At 39.9% G+C, this 13,528-nt stretch overlaps 2 protein-coding genes across 2 annotated transcripts in view; both read left to right on the top strand.

Moving 5' to 3' along the window:
• znf653 (zinc finger protein 653) overlaps positions 1–5,565 on the top strand; it is a 6,734-nt gene extending 1,169 nt beyond the window's left edge. The window contains exons 3-10 of the mRNA XM_035654699.1: positions 777–1,094; positions 1,244–1,737; positions 1,839–2,016; positions 3,203–3,287; positions 3,413–3,530; positions 3,640–3,754; positions 3,831–3,930; positions 4,217–5,565. Coding sequence (XP_035510592.1) covers positions 777–1,094; positions 1,244–1,737; positions 1,839–2,016; positions 3,203–3,287; positions 3,413–3,530; positions 3,640–3,754; positions 3,831–3,930; positions 4,217–4,394 — 1,586 coding nt within the window. The 3' untranslated portion in view covers positions 4,395–5,565. The remainder of the gene's footprint in view (positions 1–776; positions 1,095–1,243; positions 1,738–1,838; positions 2,017–3,202; positions 3,288–3,412; positions 3,531–3,639; positions 3,755–3,830; positions 3,931–4,216) is intronic.
• A 3,934-nt stretch (positions 5,566–9,499) lies between these two features.
• The window catches only part of tspan35 (tetraspanin 35), a 5,014-nt gene continuing 985 nt past the window's right edge, over positions 9,500–13,528 (top strand). The window contains exons 1-3 of the mRNA XM_035655355.1: positions 9,500–9,731; positions 11,662–11,739; positions 12,289–12,507. Of these exons, the coding sequence (XP_035511248.1) occupies positions 11,683–11,739; positions 12,289–12,507 (276 nt within the window). The 5' untranslated portion in view covers positions 9,500–9,731; positions 11,662–11,682. The remainder of the gene's footprint in view (positions 9,732–11,661; positions 11,740–12,288; positions 12,508–13,528) is intronic.

Genomic DNA, 13,528 nt, shown 5'->3' with positions numbered 1-13,528 from the left:
AATGAATCTGTTACTGGATCTCTTTAAGCCTGAAAGCTGCTTTGCTGCTGGTTTTTTATATGACAAAGAGAAAATTGAATGGTAGCAGTCAACTGATTCCATGTATACTCAGTTCTACACCTATAGTCTCAGTGGTAACCTGCATGATAAGACAATTGTTTACATTTTACAAACAACTAATCCTCCCTCAGTAACTCTTATGGCATTAGACAGACAACACATATAAGGTCAAGAGTAGAAATACATCAAATATGAAGAATGACAAAAGATAAATGCTATATATAATCTATAAGAGCAGAAACTATTAGTTGATTTTGTAATTAGTTGATCGAGAGAATATGTGCAACTATTTTGAAAGAGTTTTTTCAAGCACAAATGACAAACATTACTCATTTCCAACCTAAAATGTGAGGTTTCGCTGCTCCTCTTTGTTTTATGTGACAACGTTAAGTAACCTTAGAACCTTAGAAAATTGCAATGTGTATTTTTCACCTCTTTCTGGCAAAATTATCAGCTCAAGTTAATCGATAATGAAAGTAACTGTTAATGTTAGAGCTGAAAGGTATAACTAAGTATCTTTTCATTTTGACTCTTATTTATTTATTTTTGTCTCTTCTTGGCAGAAAAGGTCTCACATACATTGTGTTTGTGTGTATTTTAGCTGTTTATCCAACAAAAATCAATAAAGGATTCGAATCTGATAGCAAAATATTTTTGAAGTTCAGTTATTGGCTCAGCTACAATCTTCCTTTCAGCTGACTTTTGTTGTTTCCCAGGCAGGAAAGAGCGTGTGTCCAGTCTCCAGAGCCTGGTGTGTTGGTACCAGGAGCACTCCCACTCCTGCCCTCATGAGCCCCAGCTCAGAGCCTTGGAGCCCCAGCCCAACTTCTCCACTGCTGCTATCTGGCAATGTGACTCTAACCACTCATTTGTGCAATACCTTTTCTCCCCACTGAGGGAGGCGAGTGACTCTGAACATGAAGACGAAGTGAACGGTGAGGAGGATGGAGAGAGCGCAGCGAAGACAGATGAGCCTGTGGCTAAAGGCGTCATGAACAGGAAGAGGAGAAAGGAGGCGACCAAACAGTTCAAAGGTGCAGAATAATAACTTAATTCCTTGATTCATTTAGAGGTATTAACTTTCACTGTTAATATTATGAGCAGTTAAATGTGTTGGTCAGTGGCTGATACATCTTGACTTCCTTGATGATCAACATGATTCATTTCATCTTCTTTTCTGTAGATGTGGAAGACAATGTGGATGTGTCTGAGATACAGCATACAACCATGAGCCCGATAGAACAGGCTGACACTCCAAACCACCAGCCCAGTATAGAGGCCTCTTCCAAAGATGTTCCAGTCTGGGAGATGGTCATGGAGCGACAGCAAGGCTCCCCCGCTGCTGCATTTCACTCCATTCCCTCAGAGGACGAGGCAGAGGAGGCAGAGGACCTGAGGCAAGGCAGAGACGGAGAAGAGGAAGAGATCGGGACTATACCGCACAGTTATGAGTGTGTTACCGTGACGGCGTCCTTAGCCGATAAACTGGAAAAGACGGACGAGGACGCAGTGCTATCACAGAGCCTGAGTGGCTCAGTCCCACTGGGAGCTCACCCGGAGCAGTTGGTCCCACCGCCCATGCAAGAGCAGAGTGAGCTGTTTGACCCTCAGACTCTGCAGACGGTGGTGACCAGCTGCGAGATTCCTGATCAGAGGACCACTTTGGAAGGCTCACAGGTATATGACTCCCTTGTAGAGATGTTGGTACAAACCAAGGAGTTCACTATTTCTTTTCTCAACAGTTACCGTTGTTTTTTTTCATCTTTTTCCATCCCCAGTTAATTATTATCACTGGCCCCAGCTATGAGGCCCTGGCATCAGAGGGTATCCAGCTCAATATGGGCGGCGGAAATGTGGAGGAAGTCACCTGCACTGTCATCGGGGGTGTCACCTATAACCAAGTTTGCACGTCTGACTCGAAACTCAGAACAGCGGAGGATGAAGACTCGATGACAGGTATGCTACTTTCAGAACTGGCTCTGCATTTATGTGGATGCCATTTTAAGGTGCAGGCAAGCTAGGCGGCCACCTAGCGTGCCACCGGTTGTAGGAGTGCCAAATGCTGCTTTTCCCCACATTGTACAGCTTGACTCAACTCGACCCTCACTGTTTTGATTTTCCATTATGGATAGTGCCTGGTACCTGGTACTTTTTTTGGTACCACCTCAGTCAAGGTTCCAAGCGAGCTATGCTGATACTAAACTTGGCGTGAAAACACTGCAGGCCACTGATTGGCCACGCAACACGGGACATCCTACACAAAGCCCACATTAAATAGCTAGACATCAAAAAAGTCAAACAGTTTGGTTAGTGCTGAATTTCATTGTTAAATAAACCCACTGCTCTTGCTGCACTACCCTCCGAATGCTGACAGGAGTCTGCCGGCTGCAAGCTGTTATTTCATTAATTGAAATTACTGGTTGCCACAGGGTTAATTTGCCTATTCCACTGTGTAAGAAGCATGTACAGTATACACAGTCATGAATAGCTGGGCAGTTATTTATGTAGGGGATGACACACAGCAAAGGGCCACATATCGGATCAAGGAGCTATCTGAGCACAACAGGTAAATTAATCTTAAATATAATTTAATCATTTTGCTATGAAAAGATCAACCCACTCAGGGGCACCAGTGAATGGCAAAGCAAACCAGAAGGGCCAAACTTTCCTTTGTGGAATGGATGTGACTAAATACTACTAAAACTACTACTAGATTTTAGTTCAAAGTTTACGTTCATTTAATGTTGAGGGTTATATTGCAAATAACAATTTTAAAAAATGCAAAAAAAGAGTCGAATTGCGAAAAATTTGAAAGACAATCATCCCAATATTGCAAACAAGTTTTTAAGAAATTACGTTTGGCTGAGGTGGAAAAACATGGTGTAAAGAAACAGACTTGGCAAATAAATCTTGATATACATGAAGCATGTGACTTAAACTTCACTCAAAGCTTCCACTGGAGAGACGAAATCAGAGGATGAGAAAATTATCTGTGTGGAGCAATGAGGAGACTGTAACCTTCTGTAACCTTTGACTAGTATAATACCCAGTCCTCAACTCCGGAGGGTGGACATTTTGATTTAGCCAATACCTGCATGTCAGTCATTTTGTAACCAGTTTTTGCACTGTTTCTGTTTTGTAGGTTTGAGTGAAAAACAGCTGCTGCAGCCCAGTGTTGACCCTTTGGAGTTGGGCAGTGACAGAGAGCTGCAGCGGAGTCTGAGCAGGTCAGTGGTTCACATACATGCACACATATTGAGAAGGATTCGAAGTACAGCAGCTCAGCAGAGATCCACTCCACTTATTGACCACTTGCTATTGTGAACTAAGTCTGCAGCGTCTGTTTTTGCAGTGTCCGGTCAAAGAGAAACAGGCGAGGTCCCATCATTGAGGCAGATGGGATGCTTAAGATGTTCCACTGTCCATATGAGGGCTGCAGTCAGGTCTATGTAGCTATAAGCAGCTTTCAGGTAATAACAACTTTTTTCCATTCATACTTTACATTTCAGCTTCTGTTTAGTTTAGTTTAGTTGAAGATTAAAATAACCATGTCTTTCATTCACTTCCCTCTCTCTGTAGAATCATGTCAACCTAGTTCACAGGAAAGGGAGGACCAAGGTTTGCCCCCACCCAGGCTGCGGGAAAAAGTTCTACCTGTCAAACCATCTGCATCGCCATATGATCATCCATTCAGGTGGGCTCACAAAAACTCACGTCATGTCTGAATCTCATTGTGATAAACCTCCAACTGTAACAGAGTCTTTTTACAGGGGTCAGAGATTTCATCTGTGAGACATGTGGAAAATCCTTTAAGCGTAAGAATCACCTGGAGGTTCACCGGCGGACCCACACAGGAGAAACACCTCTCCAGTAAGTTATTAAGGCTGAAAACAGATCTTACCATTACACATTTTTTGCACTGAGCATGTTGGCCTGAAGTTCCAGTCTGTGACACCTCACGATTGAACTGAAAATTTAGAACCAGTTAATGGTCATTGGACCTGGATTCATCACACAGATGCAGAAAGGAAAATGAGTGAGGATTTTAGAGGATACAAATACAAAAATAATTACAACAATACAACACACTCATCACTCCTGTCTTTTCTTCCCTGGTCCTTCCTTCTTGTCTTCTCACCCTAACATCATCTATCAGATGTGAAATCTGTGGCTACCAGTGTCGCCAGCGCGCGTCCCTGAACTGGCACATGAAGAAACACACTCCGGAGGCCCACTACAACTTCACCTGCGAGTTCTGTGAGAAGAGATTCGAGAAGCTGGACAGTGTTAAATTCCACAAGTTAAAGAGCCACCCAGACAAGCAGGCAGCCTGAGGTGCTCAGACGTTGATGATAGTAGCTGAAAAAGTACAGGTTTGCCCTGGACAACCAAAGGAAGACTTCCAGTGAAGAAACAGACTTCCGTTCCCTGTGCTTGCCTTGCCTCTCATGTCCAGGATGATTTGAACATCACCTGTGAACACACAAGCAGTGGATGAAGGCGAAAGTGGGCCAGTCCAACAGCTGTGCAGGACACACGCTGTTTCAGAGTACAGGGCCCAAACATTGTGAACATATTTGGTACAGCAGGGAAAAAACTTAATCCACTGTTGACTTTTGATGTTCAACTGACTGTTCACTAAACCATTCCCTCAAACAGTTAGCAGCTTAGCAACAATAGCTAGGCATAGCAGTTTAGTCAAGCTTTGGATTTCTCTACATGTTGAAGCAGAGTGAATGGCTCCGGTAAGAGAGATACTACTTATATGAAGATTGTGGTAGTTTCTGTCTTAAAAACTGGAAAGCCTTTCCAAAACCAAAATCTCAAGAGCAAAACTGTAAGGGATGAATTAAACGAGGGCTGCCCGAACCAGGGCCCACAGGCCAAAGTTCCCGCCATAAGGTTTGGTTTGTTTATGCTGTTTTATTTTTTGTGAGGTAAAAATGATCTTTGAATATGTAGGATCGCTAATTATTTATTATTTTTCCTAATCTGAGCTTGGAGTGGCACTTTGAACAGGATGTCAGTTAACGGAATTTGGGATTCTAACAGTACAGTACAATAGGTGATTCCTTTTGGCTGTTTATTTGCCCTAATGTAACACACAGACATTAGCATGGCTGCCTAACTAGCCTATTTCCTACAATAATAACCCACCATTACTTACAGTGGCAGCTGCATTTCATACAACATTATTTTATGGTATTAGGTTACATTGAAAAGGTCCTGTTCATGATAGCACATCCTCTGTGTAGTATTTCCCCACTGTGTGGGAGCCAGTCGAGGATACTCATGCATGAGAGTGAGGCTAGCAGCTAGGTTAGCGGCTCAGCCTTGCTCCTTACTGGATTTGGGAAAGTTTACATTCCAGCAACCCCAGCTAAACTTGTTAGCGTCAAGATAAGATAGCGTCACCATCACCAGATTTAGTTTTCATCCAAAAAGCCTTTTCTATAATAAAACACACTGATTGAATATATGAATATGAATAAAGTATAAATCTAATCTCTGTCTTGTTTGTCTGAGTGTGTAAGCTAAGCTAACGTTCAGCAGAGTTACTTTAGAACTAAATCAGTCAGCTGTGAGGATGCTGACGTTTTGCCTGGAACATGTAGCTTTACCCTCAGTCTTTCCATGTAGTTAGCCATCAAGTTCATATGAACCTTTCACTGGGTTCTCATTTAAAAACAAGTCAGTTTCAAACATTATAAAGTCGACTGGAGACAGTATTTCCAGCTTATGTTAGCTTAATTAGCTAGCTAGTTACAGCTGATAAAATCTTCCGGCTGAAAATGAGCAGCCTGTTTTTTTTCTGTTTTTTTTCCTTGACAGATCTGCAAAATCAATGTGACAATTTCTCAAGAAAGTTCACCTCAGTCCTCTTGTGTTCTTGTGTTTTAGTTACAAAGCAAATGCACTTTTCTCTCTAATCACTAAAATATATGAATCTGACTCGTATTTGCATTGTGTCTTTTTATGAAAGACATTTGTTTGACACCTTTAGGTAATAATATTCAGCGTGTTCTTGCCTCTTGCATAATGCGCTCAAGGGTGTGTGTGTGTGTGAGAGACAGATTGTAGGTGTGCTCAAATAGTAAGAAAAGGCATGAAAAGCAGATGTGTCATAACATTACTTCTCAGACACTGGAGCCTTCAGTCAGCTGAATGTTGGATAATGTGTAAATAGAAGGTTTAGCATGGGGAAGATATGTTTATCTTCAGGTCTTAGGAATTCAATTTTGGATTTTAAGGGTGAAATATTGATTAACATAAAATAGATTTTGATAATCCACTTGAATATGTGATGATTTCTTATTATTTTTCATTAGCTTCATAAGGAAATTCCACTGCTTCACACCTATTCTTATCAGCTAATCAAAAATGTATTCCATTAACATGCTGTGATTGATGATTACTATTCTGCTGCTGTAAATCATCTATCTTCTAACTTTGCAGTTTAGTTAAAATGACTAACTAACTAATTACAGTGTGACACACTCTCTGTGTTCTGTTCAAAAGGACTGAAGTTCAGATAGTGCAAATGTCACACTGTAGGCTACAGTGTGAGACATATGAGGTCAAAGTCTGAGCAGCATTCAACTCACCAACGTCCCAGTTTTTCATTAATTTAGGAACACCTGATGGTGAAGACTCCATCTGACAGCTCTCCACAATGGTTTAACGAAATGTAGTCTTGAAATGTAACTGTGTTTCAGGCAAAGCATGACAATCTTATTTATATTGGCATTTCATTGTAAGTAAATTGTTTACATTAAAATGCACACAGCAACATATATAAGAATACAATAAATACAATTCAAGAAAGTGCAAACAGCAATATGAGGAAAAATGGCCACCCTTCCTTGGAAAGACAAACCCTACATCTCATTAGAAAAGCAGATAACCTAAAAGGTAGGACTGGAATGTTGTCAGTGAGCAGGTCAGACATATAATAAGAAGTAAAACCATAAAGTCTTTCAAAAAAAGAGAGCTTTGAACTGGAGTAATATAATGGCACTTTTTCTCTTTTTTTGGTGGGTAATGATCAAAGAGAGCATTTTTATATTTCCGTTTTGCAAATCAGCAGCACTCCTCCAACACCTTATCAAGGCAAACAACTTATTTTATCAGGCCATGCTGTGGAAAAATACAGCTACAATTCAAGAAAGTGCAAACAACAATAAAAGGTAAGAGAAATAAGAATAAAGGTAGTCCAGTAAATCTAACTCAAAAAAGGGCCCAATCTAGGAGAAATCACAATAGTCATTTTTTTAGTAGTTTTTAATTCAATTCAATTTTTATTTGTGTAGCACCAATTCATAACAGAAAGTTATCTCAGGACACTTTTCAAACTCCTTTTAACATTTACCCAACAGTACCACCATGAGCAAGCACTTGGTTTTATTGGTCCTAATACCGTTCTGTATCATTCATTAAAAATTGTCTACACTGGACAGATATGCAGGCAAGAGAAAATATTGCACTGATCCCTGTCTGTACCAGGTGAACAACTAAAGAAAATATTTAAAAAATCTTATTTGAATGGCATGATACTATGTTTCAAACGAAAGGAAATTACACTAAATGAAATAAATACTCTTGTTTAAAACTCCAAGATTATCTAATGCATTTGTAAAATGTTTATTAATTTTAAGATACAGATCTTATACACTTTAAAGATAACTGATAACTGAACATCAATAATAGGAAGATATATATATTTGCAATTATTTGGTTGTGCCGCCTGACATTTTTTGGGTGGTGAAGTTAGAAATAGGCTACTGTTAAAAAATGAATTTAAACGCATTAAAAAGTTGTTTGACAAATTAATCTTGTTAAAACACTTTGTTCCAGACTCAGAAATATGCATTACATCATGGCATAGGTCAATTCCATGTCATGGCATTGACCTATAAAAAGAAAACTCATCTCTGATGTAATATTTACAGGAAATAATCTGCTGAATCCAAATTGCTCTTTTTAGACAAACGTCCTGCAGGTATTGTGTTCCCTGCTCCTCAAACCCAAAACCACAGATTGACTGGACTATGGCCACCCTCCCTCAGAAAGACAAACCCTACATCCAGCCCACAGAAAAGCAGACAACCTGAAAGGTGTGACTGAATGTGAGTGAGTTAGAGTTTGGAAGTTTATTCAGCCTTGCACTCACAAGAAATGTTTTGAATAAGCTGGAGTCGTCCTTTGTTTTGGTGGGTAATGATTAATGATAGCACTCTTTTATTTCTGTTTTGCAAATCAGCCACACACCTCCAACACCTCATTATTTTTTGTCCATGTGGGTGCTTGCAACTACGTAAGTGCACACTTATCACCTTATATATTGTTATGGCTTATATGTTAGCAAATATACACATCCAACAGACACTGACATTTATTTGAGGTTGTTCTTCCATCCACCATGAAAAGTAAGTCCAGTATTCCCTCTCCTACTAGCTCTGTTTGCGTCTCCCTCCATGAACTCCTGATCTAGCGCTGTAACTCCTAAATGCTCCACTATGTTTTCTAGCTTGTTGCTGAACAGTCTGCTGTTTGGTGCTGAGCCAGCAGGTTTATCTGAACTTTTTCATTGAAAGGTTGCATGCTGTGGTTGGAAAAAAAGGTTGAGGATAACCTTAAGACTGAGTTTTTGCCCAAATAACTAAAACATAGTTATAAAGAGAGATATACAGAGACTCAGGTGATAATTATCTATGGGTTCATTACTATTAGAGACACCTTTTATACTGTAGGTAGGTAATTTGCTCCATTGTTGATATAAATATAATGATTCATGCTACATTAATATTGCCAAAAGGAAGCATGTGTTAATTAAAAAGCAGTGTAGGAAGAAAACAAGTAAAGAACAGGCCTCAACCAACTGAATTATAGTGACAACTGAATAATTATAATATCATGATCAACCATGTTAAAGGCTGCACTGAGGTCAAGTAAAACTACAACAGAAGTTCGGTTTGAATCACTTTTAAATTTAGGTAATTGATTACTCTGATAAGAGCTGTTTAACAGTATACTATGGTTTGATCTGAAACCAGACTGGAGCACATCGTACAGGACAAAGATAATAATGCTATTTATGTAGGCTACAACTTTTTTTAAGTTCTTTGCTAAGGATGGAAAGGTTTAAACGTAGCTTGTTGTCAGTAATTAGAAATGGATCACAAATGCTGACATTATTTTGTCGAATTTAGAAGCTGTGTTCAAATTAACACCTCGAAACAGAGGGACAGTACAGTATGTATGTTAAATGGCTGGTGCGACATACAGGTGATCTCTCTTTCTCTCCTCCCCTTCCTCCCTCAGGAGTGATCAGCCCAACTCCATGGTGATGTGTTGTTATTACTCAGCTACTTTGGTCACACCCACCTGCTCCCTCCTCCCTTTTCAGTACTTATAACCAGTCAGCAGCCTTAAAATAAAAGCAGAAAGCTGAAAAAGTCACTTAGAGTCACTTCATATCTAACAGACTGAGAGAGCTACAGGAAGCGGAAGACAGAGAGTATATTGTGGGTCATTTTCAGAGGACAGAAGAATAATACACTCCTGTACTCCTGTTATCTCACACTCAGTCTGCTCCCACAACAGCAGCCTCCATCACCAGAGAGAAGGACTTTTAGCCTCAGAACACGTCCTTGGATATTTCCTGTAAAAAGGTAAACCTGAAGAATGACTTAACTTAGACTAACTGTGATTTAAAGTTATATGTTAGCTTCTCCATGTGAGTTTTGCGTCTTTTGATCAATTTTCAAGGGCTGTACCAACGTAGGGAGGGATCCGTCCCACAATGATCCTTTGTCTCCTGAGACCTGCCTGCAATTATTCCATTCAATGGCGTCCTTTGAGATTTGTCTGTCTGTGTTTTTAGTGGAAGTCGGTCAGTCAGAGACAGATCAGAGGTTTTCTGTTGATCTAAGACCAACAAATAGACTACGTATCTGCTTGCATGTTTAACACATACAATACAGCTTTAAATATGTAACCTTCAACCAAGAGCTCCTCCTTTTTGTTAATCTGTGTTCTAAGAGGTAATAGAAGTGCACACTACATCTTTTTTGCTGTCCTTTCTGGGGCATTTTGAGACTTGCGTGTGACTCTAGCTTCTTAATACATCACCAGGCTGACTCCTGGGTGTCAGAGTGCAATCACTGACCACAAGGAAGTAGGAAGAAGCTTGGGGGAGTGAAATGATAGAGGGAGTTTGGGGAGTCAAGGCAACCACTGGACTGCATCTTGGCCCCTTGAATGTATGATTAACTTGATGAAAACCAGCTTTACTAACAGCAGAGGCAAGCTCAATGAACTGACAAGTCACTTCCTGTTTGGGGCTTATTTTATATGCGAGCAGATATTTATGGAAGGTGTTGTGCAACGAAAACAACTGCAAAGGCTTTAGTATAAAAGTGCATTTTAAATAATAGTGCAGAGGTCACGAGGGATATCCCAGTTCTCAGAGAGCAGCCTGTTGCTATACACAATACGGTTCTGCTCAGTCATTGTAGTTGGGGATAACAATATGTCTGCTTTGTCATACCACACAAAGAGCACTGTTCCCCATCTGGGAGGTCTACACACACACACACACACACTAATTTGGAAGTGACAATCTTCAAGTGACTCTAGAACAGTAGAGGTTGTAAAGGGGGGTGGGAGGAAAAGATTTAGGGACAGGATACAGTGTGTGTGTGTGTGTTTGATGAATGAAAAGGATGAAGAAAGATAAATGTTAATGTGCAAATTTGTAAAACAGAGATATAGAGAGGGATAGTTTAACTTAAGTACTGGCTGTGACTGCCTGGCCACATCATTTTCTATGCAAATACACACACACACAAATACACTGTCTTTGATCTTTAAAAACTGCATTTGTGCTCATATTACTTCAACTATATATCATCTATGTTTATGATTTTTAAGTATTAGAATGTGATAATTTACAGAGAGAAAAAACGTTTCCACATTAGTAATTTAGATGTCTAACTCCTGAGTCTGTTTCCTTTCCTCATTTGCATCTCATTGGCTAGGTGATAAAACTTCCCAGAAAATACAGAGAGGCATACTTCCTCAATCGTCACGTCTCTACTCTCATTCATTCTAAAATAAACAAAGCCCTCAGACAAGTGCCACGTAAGGTGATACAGTACGTGTACAGTAAATGTCCTAAAAGTGGAAATGAAAGGCTTATGGCTCTGTGAGTGTTTGAGGAAGATAAGTTGTAAAGCTTACAAAGGGTAAAAGGTGAGTTGGTAAAGCGACGGGTGTTTTCCCCTCTCCTGCTTTCTCAACCTTACAGATAAAAACAGCACAATACCACTGTAAATTTGTCACCTAACTGGCAGTATATATAGTGAAACACATCATCAAGATGACTAATGCTGGGTACACAAATGCCTGATGTGTGCACCCATTGTTGTTAAACTGGAATTGAAATGGATAAATAAACATACTTGATGATTAACTTTAAATTGCTGTATAACATTTTAATGAGATTTGACATTGTATGAAAATCATGAAAGTAAAAAATAAGTGTTGACAACAAAATGATGAACAGTATTTGTTTAACATTTCTTTCCCTTTTTTTTCCAGGTCGAACAATCAGCAGAAAAAATGGGATGCTTTGGATTCCTAAAAGCTGCCATGTTTGTTTTCAATGGCATCATCTTTGTAAGTTATAATTACAAAGTCAATTCAATTCAAACTATAATTTTATTTTCCACTTTTACATTTTCCACTTTTACCTTTAAGTAATGTATACATCAGCAACACAGTGGGTAGTTGTAGTAGTAGTATGAAAGATGTAGGAAAATATGCAACGTGTGAAGAACAATTGCAACTTTGTGACACAGAAACCTGTGACACACCGAACTTGACGTCAATGATCAAAATGTACGAAATGGAAAGTATTCTTTCCACCTTATTTAAAAGGCTACTTTAAAATTTGAATATTGCACTTCAACAATGTGTTTGGAGTTGTAAGAGACTGTAAAAGAAAGAATGGTTTAATTTGAAGCTGTTGAGCACATTAGTCCCTTATATGGGTAAAGCTCCAAAACACTGGATCCTATAATGCCACTCATCTTACATTAGATCCTCCCTGCTTGGTAAATGTACACTGTGTAGTACTTCCTATGACAAGTAAACTGACCATTATGTGTAAAATGGTGGAGTTTCCTTAAGATTTTCCTGTCTCTTCTCTCCATCACTCTCCATCAGTTGGCAGGTGCTGCCATCCTTGGTGTTGGGATCTGGGTGAAGGTGGACAGCAGCTCCATCTTCAGCTTTCTCGGGAAAATTGCACCAGCAGAAAATGCAGAGCTCAGTCAGGTGCTTAATGTGGGCTACCTGCTGATTGCATTAGGAGGACTTCTGGTCATCATCGGTTTTCTAGGCTGCTGTGGAGCCATCAAAGAGAGCAAGTGCATGCTGCTGCTGGTAGGTTGTTGTCTGCAACTTCGCAAAGGAATAGTTATTATGCTTTGCTCTTTCTTGATGGGAGTTAGATGAGATATAAGCTTAGCATTAAGATGTGAAGAATGAAATTTCTCTCTTTCACTGTTGTTGAAAGCTAAGGAATAAAGGCTACAGTGCATAGCCATCCTTCTAAAGTGCTCCAGCTTTCCTTGCAAGTGTTTGTGTTAAACTAAGCAAATGGTCTGTGTGTGGTAGCTTCTTATCTAATTCTAGGATAAAAAAGTTAAAGGCATAGTTCAGATATTTTGAGGAAGTTGTATTAGGTAACAGCTGATCTGCAGCGTAATACAATACGTGGTACTGTTGGGCTTAAGTGAAGGTCTACATATAGTGCCAAAGAAAATCTACTGGCATGGTAAAGTGGTGAAACTGTAATTATTATAGCAGGCTCCACTTAAACAGATATTGATTTTTTGGAGGTAGGCCTTTTTTTAGTTGGCTAAAATATGTTTTTCTGCGAACCCCATCCACAGCAGGGCATGGCTCTGCTACTATGCACAATGCCCGCCGTCTACTGTAACTGACTATGGATAAGTTCATACAACCCCACTTTAATGTACCACTCGTTGGCGCTTGTCATGAGCATAGTTTCAGTGTTTCCATCCACTACTGTAATGTGAATATTGACACTTTTTCATGACACATGGGGGGCAGCACCAGCACTTAAAATATATATATATCTTCTTCTTCGCGAAGCGCCTTTTTGTGTATTTATGTTATCCTATCATCTTGATCTGGAAGTGGTCAGATAAGATCATGTCTCTGCTTGTGGCGAATTGGGCAAGAGTTACCAGCCCCCTACATCCTGCAAAGCTACCCCTGGCTTGCTGAGAAGAAGCAGCACCCCACGGGCGGGGAAGCACTGTGAGTCCTTCCCTGCAATTATGTTTGCACTTTCACGCAGGCTCTATCCCCTTTCCCCAGCAGATGCCGCCAGTTCTGTCATTCAATTCAATTCAAGTATTTGTATAGCGCCAATTCA

This window comes from Morone saxatilis, unplaced genomic scaffold (assembly GCF_004916995.1).
Source record: "Morone saxatilis isolate NCDOM2014 unplaced genomic scaffold, NCSU_SB_2.0 Contig14, whole genome shotgun sequence".
Classification (NCBI taxonomy): Eukaryota; Metazoa; Chordata; class Actinopteri; family Moronidae; genus Morone; species Morone saxatilis.
Note: the sequence above shows the minus strand (reverse complement) of the source record. Positions and strands in the feature narration are given on the sequence as shown.